Source organism: Colias croceus, chromosome 6, assembly GCF_905220415.1.
Source record: "Colias croceus chromosome 6, ilColCroc2.1".
Lineage (NCBI taxonomy): Eukaryota > Metazoa > Arthropoda > Insecta > Lepidoptera > Pieridae > Colias > Colias croceus.
Genome location: NC_059542.1, coordinates 435,443 through 452,595, shown reverse-complemented (window position 1 = coordinate 452,595; position 17,153 = coordinate 435,443). Strand labels below are relative to the sequence as shown.

The following is a 17,153-nucleotide window of genomic DNA, read 5'->3' as shown; positions in this document are numbered from 1 at the left end:
GGGTCCTAAGGTCCCATTGTAGTGTTTATTACGCTGCTATGTGATTATTATTATAAAATATATTGTACTATCTATCTTTCAAGCGTCTGTTGGCGGGTGAAACCGAAATCTAATAACAATAACAAATTAATTATCCGAACACGATACTATTTTACATAGATTAAGTACTATTTATTCGATACAAAAAAGATTCTATCTATAATTAGACTCCGAAGCTTAAAAACGAAAAAGAAAACAATAAATCTTAAACTAAAAACATCGTTATAATATGAAATAGTCGGGAGGAGGAATTGCTACAGTATTAACCCGCCATTGGTGACGTGAATTTGACTTACACCGTTGGTGACCCCGGTCTCACGCACCAGGGTTTTTGACTACGAGTTTTTCTGTAATTTGCGGTTCATGCTACTTTTCATTGGGATAGGTATAAAGTTTCATCTTTTATTGTCAATAAAACAAAGGTATTTCATAAATCAAATCTCTTTTATTAGCATAAGACAATATCTTTGGAATAACTAAAATTTTCAAGTATTTTAACAAAGTTTTTTTAAAACTCAAAAATTAAGCAACAATCTTAATTATTTAACAATAAAATTAGGCTTAGTCATTCTTGTGACATTGAAAACATAAAATTAAGTAACATAAATGGTAATACTTCGACCAAAAAAAAATATATACAATACTAAAATCACTCATCTTCAACAGCCAAACAACTAGAGCAAGTTGGTACCTACTACGTGCGATCTGGTTCAAAATTATCTGATTCGAAGTCACTTCCAGATTCACTTTCCAATGACGTTTGTAATCTGTCCTCATCAGATACTGCTTCTTGCAAAAGAGCCTCGAGACGACGCTGATTACTTTCGTAAGGCATGCTGAAACAATGTTCACAATTTGAACAAAAAGCACGAAATTATCTTAATTATCGATCAAATCTAGCAAAACGCTTACTAATAATAGAATTATATGATTAAACTATAAAATTACAACAATAGCTTTATGAAAATAAGTAAAATAAAGAAAAACATAATAACCATTTGACTTACTTAGTTGGTGACGCCGGTCTCACGCACCGGGTTGGGGCCAAAACTCTGTAACATGCGCCCGCGTCGCTATCGCGGGGTAGGGGTAGGGTAGGGGGCGCGAAATTAGGCAGCTACTCGAAACCACAGTGTAATTCGATAAACGGTGACAAAAATATTTGGGTTTCTTTAACTGCCCGGTCTCACAGACCAATTATAGGTCACCAATGGCGGGTTAATCAATGTTGCCAATATTTTTCTCTTTATTGTTCCTATTTTTAGATCCATTTCGTGCTTTGAATTCCTTTATCTCCCTTCATTTTAAACCCATTCGTAGGTGTGTATTATTTCTGGATATTAGACAAAAACACGGACTTGGAAAGATAAAATAATATAATATTAAAGCCAGATTATTTTCTTGTACGTAAAATCTGCTCATGGTACATTTGGATTCGTCACGATTCTTCAAGAGTTTCGCCACCAAAACCAAGATCTTGAAACCAGTGTCGTTATAATGCCGAACTAAACGTTTTTAGATAAATATACCTGTCCATATTACCGATATTATGAAAATGGTAATTATTTATTATGTATTTTTTCCATTTTCTGCATATTCGTGTGTGTGTGGTGTGATGAATGAAGTGTTGTCTATTTGTTCGTTTTAATAGATATTATGTTTACAAGGGCCATGGAATAAGATAAACTTTTGATATTTTTCTCCTTTATTATCTTACTAGCTTTCCGCCGGCGTCTACGCCCGCTTTAACAAAAACTTTACAAATCATTATACTCTTTAAAAAAACCTTCCTCGAAAACCCAGCTATCTATAACAAAACCACAACACAATCTAAAAAAGTGCGTAGTTTTAAACTACGTAATGATAAATATGAAAAAATACTAATAAATATTCAAATTCATTAGATGCATAACTTCATAGTCGTAACATTTGGCCTTAGTCTTCAAATAGAAGCATTGTTTAGTCGATATTATTCCAGTCGGTGCTAAAACAACATGCTGAAGTATTTTTCGACAATATTTATGTTATACATTATTCATATTCCGTCCGGTTTTGTTATGATAATGGCTAGCGACCAGAAATAAAATCAAACGAATAAATATTAAGCGTTATATAAAACTACGCCAATCGCCTATAGAAAATATAATCAAGCTTTTTTATGTTCTAAAAAAAAGATGGACTAATCAGTATCTTAAAATTATCTTTAGATCTTAAAATATCTCGATAAACATTCTAATAGATTAGGTAACATTACAGAAGAATATAATCTAATACAACGTACAGAAACCGGGGCGTTATGAAAATATTTCCGATTGTATCTATCAGCTATAAAAATATACAAGTAGATCTTTAGAATATATGATTATCTTCCGCAAATTCATCCGAACCATCAGGAATATTCAACCTCCAATCATGTAAAACATCACGCACATTATTAACCCAAACGCCGTAAACAAAACAAAACATTCAGGTGCTTGTAAAAGCGATCCATATCACAAAGCATTAAAAAATTAATTAAAACCGGCCGTTATTAGATTTTTAAACAGAACAAAGTATGAACGCGCGGAATTGGAAATGCGTGATGAAAACATTCTGGGCCGTTCCGCGTTGTGTGTGACATGGAGGATCACACACAATTTGTGGCGACATGAAAGGGTTGGGACACACTGGGCGTTTTATGACGTTTATTTATCGTGTTTACCGTTAAGCCTTGTGCGTAGTAAGAAATTCTGGAGAAACAGTTGGATGAAAATTTTATTTAAATATTAAATGTTGTGTTCTGCAACATCTAGTGCTGCAAGAAACATGTTTATTCAAATTTATTGTTAGGGTAATATTTGTCACGAATGATTTTAGTTGGAAATTAAAATAGTCTAATTTAAGTTTGTTTTGGTAGATGGATTGGAAGGAGTTATGAGTACCTACATATTACTTCGTTTGATTAATAAACTTTGCTGCATGCTATTTTAAACTCTATTCCTTCTTTTATTAATATCATAATCACTTAATTTAAAGCTCATTGTGCCCAAATCCGTAATCAGGCAAGGGGACAGATTCGGGCTTTCTATCATTTCAATTAAACCATTTTTTGTTTGTTAATTACACGTCAGCTGCATGGTTAGCCGTGTTTGAATTGTTCATTGAAGGGTTGAGGGCATGAGAGCCCTACAGATGGATGGATTAACTGGTCAAATATTAAAGAATGTTTAACCCTTTCATATAATATATTTTTTACGCTATGTTTTCATCGTTTTCACACCTTTTAAATGTGAATTTATAAATATAAATAAAATAGTAAGTATTCTCGTCGTAGCATTTCTTTTTCTTTCTATTTGGTCAAATGTTTCGTGGTCTTTATCTGAATACCGAACAATCGCATTTGTTAAATTATGATATTATGCTATTATGTTTAGAAATGATGGAAATACTTGGTTATAGGCATTACGCTAAGTTTAAACCACAGTATTACAATATTAAAATATGGTAATACTGTGGTTTAAACACTTACTGGGCGATTACCATGATGTCTTATAGAGGCATCATTTCGAGTAAAGTGATGGCGCTAGACGACCATTAAAGCGATGTCATTTTTACACCTTAGAATACTTCTATGTATAAGACATCATGGTACGATGTATTTTCTTACATTATTCTTACCTTTCTTTCTCCTATCAACAGATATCGGCTGTCCATCTTCTCTCCGCCACATGATCTTTGGAGTGGGGAACCCGTCGGCTTTGCACACCAAGCTGATGTTCTGGTTCTCTCGTACCGCGACCGCTGATTGCGTGCTCTCTTCGTCTAGTATGTTCGGTGGTACTGTGGGGAGAAGCAATGTATCTTGAGCTATGTGTTATGATCATGTGTGACGTACTCTTCGCCGATTTGTTTTTGAATGTGAGAATGAACAAGATTAAAGATAAATCTCATTGATCTACAGGAAAAAAATGTAATAAATGTTTGTTTGAAATTAAGTCAATCTGTTTTTATTTAACCCATATTATGAACAGTTGGAATACAATCTATTAATAAACAGACAGAATTCGAACAGGATCGGGGTATCGATATTATTAATTATTATGTATCATTAATTCTTTATATTAGTACCTACCTACTTCTGGGCTATTGAATTATTACACTCCTGTTAATTTAGCCAGTGGAGTAATAACTTTATTTTTAAATGTCTACTGTTATTTTGATTTAAAAACTTAGTTTCATAATATAAAACGATTTCACAGAATAATTGGTGTAAATGATACGTTTTATCCCGTTTTATTCCTAAGCGTGCAACGTACGAAGTTATAATTTGGAAAAAGCAACGTGTGCAAAATATTTGCTCCGCGAACATGAATTTAAAATTTAAAACTTCCAACTTTTCCCCTGCGTACAGTTTTTGGTCTTTTTAACTCTTTCAAGTTGAAATTGAGGCTCAACGCTTGAACAATAATTGATCGTTTGTATTTGCCTAAATTTTGAACTAGCTGGCGCGTGTGATATTTACCACGTGCAAATTTTATTGTTGTATTTTCGATTTTATTTCTATATTATATAAACCAGTTATATGAGTAATATAAAGAGATTTTAGTGTGCAAAAATGCGTGAAGAACCTTGTAGATTATATAACCAACTTGATTAAATCCTCGTCACCTTATTATTACAATTACTTATTTAAAAAATCCCATATAGACCTTGTAAATGTATGTTGCCACTGTATCACCCTACTTTTTTATTAATTAAAGGTATCGCAATAATAAATATTTTGTTTTTCCCATTTTTAATATATGGAAAAAGAATGTTCACAACACTATCAAACAACCTCATCGTATTAAGCAAAGCTTACAAAATTAGCAAACACACCAAATCTAGCACACCGTTTCAAATAAAGTAACATTTCCTAACGCGTAACAAAAACAAAACGCTCTACCTTCCTACGTTACGTTACGAAAATGTGCATTTAAAATTTCAAAGTTCCTACATTTCCCTTGAGGTGGGTTTTTCGTCTCTTTAACTCTTGGAGTCGACTCCGCCGGGACGAGCTCAAAGGTTGAACAATTGTGCAAGTTTGCTGTTAGCGAGCTGGAGCTAGTTGCTAGCTAACAAAATTATGCATGAATTTGTGTCGGGAATTTTCTAACGTGTTAACTTCTCAATTCATAAATGCATGATGCGTTTTTTAATCGAATTAAGTTGCTATTGATACACTATGAATATTTATAACGAGAATTTATCTAAGAACAATGTACTACTGAAGAATTATCTATATTTATATTAAAGAATGTTTTATCTTCTAAAGACAACACTTCTACAATATTGTTTATTAATATTTTGTTATCTGAATATGATATACAATGTTAATAACCAAAAAACGTCGATGCAAGGATATTCATAACTCAGGCCCCGGAACCACAGACACAATAGAAAATCTATTGTGTCTGGGACCGATCGGGCCGCTTGGGGCTCAATGGGTTAATTACTATTAAAGGATATAAAACGACAGATATAACAATTTTAGTTCAAATGTTTCCACTGTTTCAGTACTTAGGTCTATTCATTCATTTTACTTACATAATATATATGAATTACATTTGTATTCAATAAATTGAACAGATTTTAGCCCTTATCACACATACTTTATCAGTCATATAAATAGACTACGGAACTAATGGACTACCAAGACACTGCCCTGCATCACGTCAATTACTGCCAATATTTCCTACATTTGACAAGATTGTGAGCGGTCTACGACTGTTTTAGCGCACAAACATAACCAAACTTCAACCGGTTTAACGTTAAAAATTCACTTCTTTCCCACAAAAAGAACCCACACTAAAGTTTACAACGGAATTTATCAGAGCAATAAAATCCAACCGGTGAAGTTAAAAACACCTCCGTCTTCAGTTCGACTGCGAGCAATGAAAAAGGCATAAAGCTGCAATGCGCGGTGGTTTCGTAAAAAACACTGTTTATTTCCACTTTAACTTCCACTAAACTCACTAAACCGACCCCACACACTAAGTGGGATCCGGAATTGTGGTTTGCGCCTACGATTTTTGCCGTAAAAGTTACATTGGTACGTGACTTAAAATACTTGGCGGCTGAAATATTTAAGTTATTGCTTACTGGTTTGCAATGGCTGCCTTTGTCCGATTTTGAGCGAAAAACTAGTGAAATTTTATTTGATTAAAGTTTTTTTTTTGTTTAAATGCAGCAGATGTTTTTGTAATTTGCTAAATGAGCATTTTCATTAAATATGGTAGAATGACTGGAAATCTAATGTTTAGCAATTAAAAAAAAAAAAAAAATACCACCCTATTTTTACACTAGAATTGAGCCTTTGGCCTTTGCATTTGTTAAAATGAATCAACTGAAATGTGCTAAATTATTTTTGCAGAAGCTCAAACACAATGGCTAAAACCCAAATCCACTTGGCTAAAAAGCAAAAGATTACCACCAACAATTGCTCACCGACAACCTGCAGGTATCCCACTTGGCTAATCATCGGGTTGGTGTTGACCTGGCACATGTAGTACCCGCGGTCCTCCTGCTGCACTTGGCTGACGTGCAGCAGCCAAGTCATCGCGTTGTCGTGCGACACACTGAAGCGCGCCAGCCGCGTGATCACATGGCGATGGATCGTGAGGATCATCTGACGGTCTATGTGGATCCATGCTACCTGGAGAGAAAGGAAAATTAGCTGTTTGTTTTTTAATAGATACAGGTTAAAAAAAACAAAAACAAAAAAAATCAAGACCTGATTCGGAAATAATGTATAGAGAATAGAGACTCAGCCAATAAATTTGAGTTGGTAAAATTATTGTTTTTTGTTCGACTGACCAAACAGAGCTTTAAAAAGAAGAGCGAAAAGTAAACTATTTTATTACTATTACATCAATAAGCAAGTGGATAAAGACCAACGTATCGTAATGTAATACATCACACAACAAACTGAAGCTAGGTGATATATTAGACACTAAATTCTCCCTACAACGCGGCACCAACACTACCTTATTGGAAATCAAGTAAGCCGTTAGTAAATTTGCTTCTAACACGAAGGGAAATTGAATCTACACCCACACGGTTACGTGTCTGTTATTTTGTCATACATTCATTTAATGCTTATTGTAATACCAGCTTTTCCCCCGTCCTGTAGTCAAAGGAAATCTCGCATAATTCCCTTGAACTTTCCTATGTCCTTTCTCAGGCAAACTTTATACCAAATTTCATCCAAATCGACTCATTTGTTTTGACGACGATTAGTTTGAAGAGACAGACAAACAAATAAGTTGGGATATTGAAAGTGTTTCAGAATATGAGCTTTTAAATACAAGCAAAGAATGTAGGTAAGTATGTAAAACATTATTCTTAATAATATTCTTCATGTTTATATTTTATTCTGATGAAAATAAATGCAGACTCATATTAAACCCGTGCAAATAAAACGCTTTTGATTTGATGAATACTCGCGAAAAAGCAAACACATTAAGTAATATAATAACATTGTATTTCTATATATCTATTCATCCAAATATTTTGACACAATAATATGATGTTGATATAAAAAGTATATTAAAACTAAAAACTAACCTTCAATTTTAAATGAGATAAACTCTAGGCGCTAGCTTAAAAATATCATCAAAATTGCTTCACCCAAATCTAAAAAAAGGACAATCGACTTGAAAACCTACTCCTTTTTTGACGTCTATTGAGAGTGAGTAGCAGACGATTTCTAGAAACTGATTTATCAGAAGAAACTTCTGCTTACGCTCTTATCAAAGCATTAAACTGTTAACTATTCCGAATTTATAATTCACGTGCTTTCCAACTGATATTGATGTTATTTTGACATTACAAGCAAAGTTTAATTCATTTCATGTATTGAATATTGTAAAGGCAGTCAAAACAAATCATGATTTTAATCCCTTTAAATTCCGAATTAATAATGTTGATATTCGGCCTTTCACCAAAGCTGAATGCATTATTTATTTATCCCAGTAAAATCATAACATAATGTAGACGACCTTACAAAGTAGTGGTATGGAAAGGCCTGGAACTAAAAACCTGTGTTAAATCAAAATTAGGTATCGGCTACTCGGAGCAACGTACACTGTACACCGCTACAAGCCTTTATGTATTTTTACGCGTTATCGAAACGATTTCATAACTTCAGGGTATATTCTGTTAAGTTTATCTGTCAGTTAAAATGCCCAATAATATATGAAAGTACGAAAGCATACGAAAAAAGAGCGTGTGTAATCGTCGTTCAAAGATGCGTGACAGTATTGCTGGTTTTACTTCAAAAATGTGCTAAAAGACGATCAGCAAATGAACTGGCCTATTGAGTTAGAGATTTAAGGGCATGTACGTACACGTCTGTCTGTCGCAATTTCACCCGTTCTTATAGCACAAAGTATTGGCATACAAAACGGTGCTTTAAATATCGAGCCATCTCCAGCATTCTAAGTAGATAGAGTTGAGAACTCATAAAATATGCAGTGTATTGATAGTGCGCAGTGCGGCACGTCTGCGGTGAGGAGCCGCTCCGTAAACAAGGCGTCTAGCTTCACTTGTTTTTGATACCTGATGGCTCCTGGTAACTGCTTGTAGCAAAAGTTGAGGCAAAGTATGTACAATGTATAGAGATGCGCGTGGTTAATAGTTTACGTGCATCACCTGTTAAAGTTTTTCTCGATGATGAACGGATTTTATGATTTATAGTTCGTATATGCTCTGCTCAGATAAGAAAAATATTTATTAAAACAATTTAAATCTTAAAGCGCTACCTGGGTAGAATTATAGCGAGCAGATAATGACAAATGTAGGTATTCGATGTTTGTAAATCTTGAACAAAGTCGCAGATTCAGCAAGTCTCTTTAGTTGCTTTGTACTGGCTGCAGGTTAATAAAATATATTACTAACTTGCAGCCAGTACAAGCACAATATAAATCACAAAATATGCTCTAGAAGATTAAACTTACACCTTCCGCTCAATCAGAGTCCCTTACCACGTTTTAACCACGTCAATAGATACGTACTCAATATTTACATAACATAATATTATACAGCACATTACCGATCTCTAGTAGGCTAAAGCTCGCTTAGCAGTTCAAAGGCGAGAATTATTACGGAAGTAGATGAGTTATGGCATCAGAGTTCGCAGTATTAATGGCTTGATCGTCCATTATACAGCTATTAACATCACCTGGACCTCGAATATTGAGTCACTAAGCGCCGTCATTTATATCTTGGCCGTCTCGCTAAGCTACTCTATTTAATTGATGTAACATTTCATATGGCTGCGGTAATTAGTGTTTTTTTCTTGTCTTTTTCGTGTTAATCTTTGTCTCCTTCTTAAACCAGCTCGTTTGTGTTATTAACTGCGTATTATTCGCGATGGTATTCATGTTCTGTTTAATTTTCAGTACTTGTTTCAGTGATATCTTTAAGAATCTTATTCACTTTACTTTTTAATTCGAAACGTACTACCAAATGAATGGCGTCTTGTCACATTGAAATTGAAAACCGCTTTTAAAATAATGAATTGTCATTTAAAGTTGAAAGAAATTGACTTCTTCTTATGTACAAAGTTACTTACTTATTTTGAAATGATTTGAGTTACAAAATCGTCGAGGTATTAATGTCTACAGTCTAGATGAAAATGCAAAGTCGACGGCTATAATAGAATAAAATTTTCAATGTTCCTAACACATGGAGTGAAGATCTTTATTGCTACGAAGATGAAGTAATACTTTCCAGTTATGACTATAAAACTATACTGAATCAGAATTTTTATACTTTATAACTTTTAGGTTATACATAATATAAAACTATGCATATTAAAAAATAGCTCTAGTTGTACAAAGTTGAATGTGGTAGGTGTATTTTGCCAACTTTAAAATGAAATATGAATAACAAGAATAAATAATAATATCTAATCTAATATATAAAAATCAATGCCACTTTTCGTTGTAATTCCATAACTCGAGAACGGCTGAACCGATTTCGATAATTCTTTTTTTATTATATTCCTTGAAGTACGAGGATGGTTCTTATGTAGAGAAAACGTTAATATGTACCACGGGCGAAGCCGGGGCGGACCGCTAGTAATAATATAAATATTATAAGACATTATTACACAAATCGACCTAGTCCCACAGTAAGCTCAATTAAGGCTTGTGTTGTGGGTACTAGGCGACGATAAAATATATAATATTTAATAAATACATAATATATAGATAATAACACCCAGACCCAAGAACAAATAATTGAGTTCATCACACAAATATTTGCCCTGACCGGGGATCGAACCCGGGACCGTCGGCTCAGTAGGCAGTTACTTTACCACTCAATTTATTAAAAAGCCTAAAAATACTGAATCCATCAAATATATCTAAATTACCTACTATCAGGCAAATCTAAAACCATTACAAAACACAATTTGGTGGAAACACGTAAAAATAGGCAAGAGATATTTAGAGCTGAAACTCGCAACAGGTGCTATGGCAGTGGTGTGACCGAAATATAGGTAATATATAAAAAAAGCACAATAAAATGCGTTGCAAAAGGCATTTTAAAGCCTTTCATGTTTTACAGTGGAAAATACTAGAAAATTGTTTATTGTTTTGATGGAATGTCTATTTTATTTTTTTATTTTTTTTATTTTATTTATTTAGGTTATCCAACATCAGTCACAACAATAATTAGAGCTAGGGTACATAATATAAAAAAAGACAATTGTGACAAACATTTACAGGATAACACAACATGATTAATGAGTCAAGTCACTATGTGGTATACAAAACAAAAAAAAAAATAAATAAATAAAAAGTAAACAAAATCAAGATAATTCCTTTAAATACTTGCGGATTTTATTACAGCTGTCGTGAAAAATATCAATAAAATTGGCATGCTCGTTGACCAGCTTACTTAATCTACAAATGGGTGAATTTCGGCCAAATACGGTCCTACGCAGAGGAGGAACCAAAGGTGTAATTGTATTACGCGGGTACCTAGTAGGAACTCTGAGATTAAATTTATTTAATAGTTGTGGACAATCAATTTTATTCTGGAAAATTTTGGTGACAAAAATAATATCCGAAAATATAAAACGGTTTTCCAGAGATATAATGTGAAAATGCGACAAACGCCTTTGGTAAGAAGTGAGCCTTTAGTCGAATGTCGCGGTATAATGCAAATAGAATCGCCATTTTATAATATAGAATTAAGCGCAATGAAAAAATAGTAAAAATTCTTTCAAAGCTATTTGCATTCTTATTTAAGTTAATACGATTTTTTAAATGACGGGTCCGGTTATGACTGTGTGCCTGCGTTTTCCTTCACCGTTTAAAGCAGTAGTGATGTTATAACATGCGCAGATAAATTGAAAAAAATCTATTTATTTACTGCACCTATCTCGAACCCCCGACTTATAATTCGAAGTCCGAGGTCCTCACCATTGAGCCACCACTGCATTAGGAAATTTACCATATCATAAAGCATGTAGATTGTAGGTGTGTGTGTGTTATAGGTATCACCTCATCTTTGTATCAATAAAAATCAATCGTTTTAAAACTAAGTCTTTTTTTACTATTTTTGCGCAAAGCAAAAGCAATGTTTTCATTTAACATCGGTTTTCATAAAAAAAAATGTAAAAATATTCAAAGTGGACCGATAGCGAAAATACGGCGCTCGCCTATAATTAGTTTATGCTCCGAATGTATGCAAAATGCTGCTAAATTTATTTTAAAACACTATTTTCGTGTATTTTGTGCTAACGTATTTTGGAGGATGCGAGAGAATGTTTTTATGAATTATCTTAATAAATAGTCGGGTTAATTGTAGCAATGAATACCTACCTATATTGACTTGGCATTGACATAATTAAGTTGGCTTGAACTACACACATCAACAAAGTCTAGGGATATTTTGTATTTATTTATGTCACTGCTTCGGAACAAAACTCTGTATCACATCACGAAACTGCGTCAAATTACAAAATTACTTCACATAATAACACTAAATATTATTCTATATAAGTTTTAAAATTTTAAATGCTTAACTTTAATCATAGAAGCAGTCACTAATAAATTTTGATGATTTTTTTCTTAACTTTATATGTACCCCTACATAATTTCTTCAGTGTTTTATCTTCAGTTCGTAGTATCTTATGAGCTTTTTAAATAGGTCACAAAACTTGACAAAACTTGGTTGTCAAACCGCAAATTCCATACGTCCCAAGTGGTAGCTAAATTAATATCTTCCACAACGTTGAAACTTGTAAACAGCGGTACATAACGCAATCCCATCTCCGAGTAACATAAGATTTGGTAACAGTGGAAAACATTAAGAAAGTTCGCGAACTCGAGGTAATTCGCGAGATAACGTGAATTTGTTGTTAAGTATGTGGGACTTAGCGACTTAGCGCCTCACAAGTGACGCCACTGTTTTTGTATAAATTATGCCGCATTACTCTTCGGTCAAATTTGCCGTTTGGGACTTAAGCGGGTGGTAAACTGAAAACTCCCTTCCTACCATAATAATATAATCTGTATGTGCTTATAGTCGACTTCAAAAAACTCTACATTCGACTTTTTGTATTGTAAAAAATCTGACACTTATCATGTGGTCTCATTGAAATTTTATCCAGATCTAACTGCTCCTTCTTCAATTGATACCTACTATTAGTAATTTGATAATTAAACCCTCTGCATGTTCAAAAAACCTCATCGCTTTACGCCTCACCAATTCGAAGTTACGCTCAAATCAAGCAGGTGACACGCTTGATTTTGTTTTTACTTTTTACTTCGATAGAAACATAAAAAAATTACAGCCATTTCTTTAGAATTTTTAAGAGCTTGACGTGTGCCATCGTCTGTAAACTGTAACCAATAACTCAATTAAAACTCTATAAGTAAACAAACACCAAAGAAGAATTATCCACTATTAGAACCGTGCTCGGCTAATTGACGGTTCGATACTTCAGCGATACATTACCGAGTTGATTGGCAATACGATCTCATGCAAACAGACGTGTGATGCCTAAACCGCAATGTACAGCGAACGCTCAGAAAACTCACAAGTACTGGATTAATTTGGGTGTATGCACGCTCTATTTCTACGCTACTGTTGTGTAGAGGTGAGATTTGGTTGTTTACTGCAAGAGCGATAAAGGCTACTAATATTTTTTTTTATCCTGCGATTATGGAAGGAGCACATTTATGCAAAAAAAATCCATCAAACCATTTATTAAGTGAATATACACAAGGCCAGCGTAGTTCTAGCCGAAACTAGTCTTCTATGAGGGTTTACAAGAAAAAGCCTCTTACCACGAAACATAGAAGACGTGCTACTATTTCATTCACTAAAATGTTCGTACCCAGATTTTCCTTATCAAACAGATAATGGAAAAGAGGTGGGAATATGCTCAGAGCATGCACGCGCTGTTTGTGGACTTCGAGAAGGCATACGATAGCATCGATAGAGGCGCCTTGTTTGCTATCTTAAAGGAGCTTGGTATCCCAATCAAACTGGTGGATCTAATAAAGGTGGCTATTGGGGAGAGTAGCATGCATGTAAGGGTAGGTAAAGAACTCACAGAAGGCTTCGCGGTGTTCACCGGATTAAAACAAGGTGACGCCCTGTCACCTGTGCTATTCAATTTAGTACTGGAATATATCCTGCGTAAAATGCTTGCATTGGATTGGGGAGTGTCACTGAATGGAAAGCATAAGGTGATTGGGTATGCTGATGACCTCGCATTGTTAGGTGAAACCCGCGACGAAGTGAGCGAAGCCGCGAGTATCTTGAAAGAAGAAGCGGAAAAGGTTGGACTAAAAATCAATGCCAACAAAACGGAATATCTCCACATGAAGCGGTATAGAGATACACGAGCCCAACGCCAAGACCTACAGGCTGGAGATACGACGTACAAAGGAGTTGCTAGTTTTCGATATCTGGGTTGCACTATAACTGACTCACATTCCAGGGAGGAAGAAATTAATATCCGTATCCAAAATACCCTGAAATGTGGCGCAGCTTTGCATAAGGTGCTCGCGTCCAGGCTTCTGAGCAAAAACACCAAATTACGTATATACAAAACGGTCATAAGACCAATACTTATGTATGGGTGTGAAGCCTGGACCCTGACCCAGAATGAAGAACGCAAGCTTTTAGTCGCCGAAAGAAGGCTTCTTCGCAAGATCTTTGGTCCCACCAGACGAGAGGACGGAAGCTGGAGAGTCCGAACAAATGCCGAACTTGAAAAACTAATGGCCGAGCCAAACATACTTGGAGAAATAAAAGCACAACGGCTCCGTTGGCTCGGTCATGTAGAAAGAATGGGTGAGGAACGAGGACTGAAGAGGGCATACTTGGGGCGACCCCTGGGCCGACGGCCGGTTGGACGACCTAAGTATCGCTGGCGCGATCGATTAGAGGTGGACCTGCGCGTGCTACGAGCCAACAATAATTGGGAAGAGACCGCTCAGGACCGGGGAAGATGGAGAGTTCTCGTCTCAGAGGCCAAGACCCACTTTGGGGTTTCAGCGCCAAAGGAGTAAGTAAGTAAGTAAGTAAAATGTTCGTACCATCCAAAACCAATTTAATAAGAGGGGATATAAAATGCGATATCATAATTTCGGGTGCGGGCCAACGCATACCCTAATCAAATACAACTCGAACTGAATCGATTCCAGTAAATGTATACCGTTTTCCGTTTAGCCTAATGCTTTTCGAATTGAATACACATGTTTTTATATTTAAATTTGTATGAGGATCAGGTAAAAGGCTACATAGAAATAACTACCAGTCGCCTAACTTACATAGAAGCGCATAATACTTTGATCCCTTTCATTTGAATTTATATTTTTTGGTTTTTATGGCATTCAAATGCTTTATAAATATAAATTTATAAAGAATAGAAAAAATTCGATCACGAGGCGGGACTCGAACCCGCATCCTTCGCGCCATTCCGGGGCGGATGCCTAACCAACTCAGCCACTCGTGACCCGCCCGAGTAATCGAATTTATTCTATCCTTTCAGTTTTATGTGTCTTAAGGGACACACCGCGCGCCATCTATTGAAATGATTTAACAACCATCTCAACCAATATGAAGCACTTTTCAGTGAATACAATATTGTAACGATGGAACACGACCTTTTCTTGAATTTATATTTTTTGGTTTTTATGGCATTCAAATGCTTTATAAATATAAATTTATAAAGAATAGAAAAAATTCGATCACGAGGCGGGACTCGAACCCGCATCCTTCGCGCCATTCCGGGGCGGATGCCTAACCAACTCAGCCACTCGTGACCCGCCCGAGTAATCGAATTTATTCTATCCTTTCAGTTTTATGTGTCTTAAGGGACACACCGCGCGCCATCTATTGAAATGATTTAACAACCATCTCAACCAATATGAAGCACTTTTCAGTGAATACAATATTGTAACGATGGAACACGACCTTTTCTTGAATTTATATTTTTTGGTTTTTATGGCATTCAAATGCTTTATAAATATAAATTTATAAAGAATAGAAAAAATTCGATCACGAGGCGGGACTCGAACCCGCATCCTTCGCGCCATTCCGGGGCGGATGCCTAACCAACTCAGCCACTCGTGACCCGCCCGAGTAATCGAATTTATTCTATCCTTTCAGTTTTATGTGTCTTAAGGGACACACCGCGCGCCATCTATTGAAATGATTTAACAACCATCTCAACCAATATGAAGCACTTTTCAGTGAATACAATATTGTAACGATGGAACACGACCTTTTCTTGAATTTATATTTTTTGGTTTTTATGGCATTCAAATGCTTTATAAATATAAATTTATAAAGAATAGAAAAAATTCGATCACGAGGCGGGACTCGAACCCGCATCCTTCGCGCCATTCCGGGGCGGATGCCTAACCAACTCAGCCACTCGTGACCCGCCCGAGTAATCGAATTTATTCTATCCTTTCAGTTTTATGTGTCTTAAGGGACACACCGCGCGCCATCTATTGAAATGATTTAACAACCATCTCAACCAATATGAAGCACTTTTCAGTGAATACAATATTGTAACGATGGAACACGACCTTTTCTTGAATTTATATTTTTTGGTTTTTATGGCATTCAAATGCTTTATAAATATAAATTTATAAAGAATAGAAAAAATTCGATCACGAGGCGGGACTCGAACCCGCATCCTTCGCGCCATTCCAAAGGATAGAATAAATTCGATTACTCGGGCGGGTCACGAGTGGCTGAGTTGGTTAGGCATCCGCCCCGGAATGGCGCGAAGGATGCGGGTTCGAGTCCCGCCTCGTGATCGAATTTTTTCTATTCTTTATAAATTTATATTTATAAAGCATTTGAATGCCATAAAAACCAAAAAATATAAATTCAAGAAAAGGTCGTGTTCCATCGTTACAATATTGTATTCACTGAAAAGTGCTTCATATTGGTTGAGATGGTTGTTAAATCATTTCAATAGATGGCGCGCGGTGTGTCCCTTAAGACACATAAAACTGAAAGGATAGAATAAATTCGATTACTCGGGCGGGTCACGAGTGGCTGAGTTGGTTAGGCATCCGCCCCGGAATGGCGCGAAGGATGCGGGTTCGAGTCCCGCCTCGTGATCGAATTTTTTCTATTCTTTATAAATTTATATTTATAAAGCATTTGAATGCCATAAAAACCAAAAAATATAAATTCAAGAAAAGGTCGTGTTCCATCGTTACAATATTGTATTCACTGAAAAGTGCTTCATATTGGTTGAGATGGTTGTTAAATCATTTCAATAGATGGCGCGCGGTGTGTCCCTTAAGACACATAAAACTGAAAGGATAGAATAAATTCGATTACTCGGGCGGGTCACGAGTGGCTGAGTTGGTTAGGCATCCGCCCCGGAATGGCGCGAAGGATGCGGGTTCGAGTCCCGCCTCGTGATCGAATTTTTTCTATTCTTTATAAATTTATATTTATAAAGCATTTGAATGCCATAAAAACCAAAAAATATAAATTCAAGAAAAGGTCGTGTTCCATCGTTACAATATTGTATTCACTGAAAAGTGCTTCATATTGGTTGAGATGGTTGTTAAATCATTTCAATAGATGGCGCGCGGTGT

The 17,153-nt window shown here is 35.5% G+C and overlaps 1 protein-coding gene across 3 annotated transcripts in view; it reads right to left on the bottom strand.

Moving 5' to 3' along the window:
- LOC123692547 (lachesin-like) overlaps positions 1–17,153 on the bottom strand; it is a 55,756-nt gene that overhangs the window by 12,885 nt on the left and 25,718 nt on the right. For all 3 annotated transcript variants that reach the window (XM_045637303.1, XM_045637304.1, XM_045637305.1), the window contains exons 4-5: positions 6,505–6,712; positions 3,697–3,858 (exon numbers count right to left, since the gene is read on the bottom strand). In XM_045637303.1, coding sequence (XP_045493259.1) covers positions 3,697–3,858; positions 6,505–6,712 — 370 coding nt within the window. The remainder of the gene's footprint in view (positions 1–3,696; positions 3,859–6,504; positions 6,713–17,153) is intronic.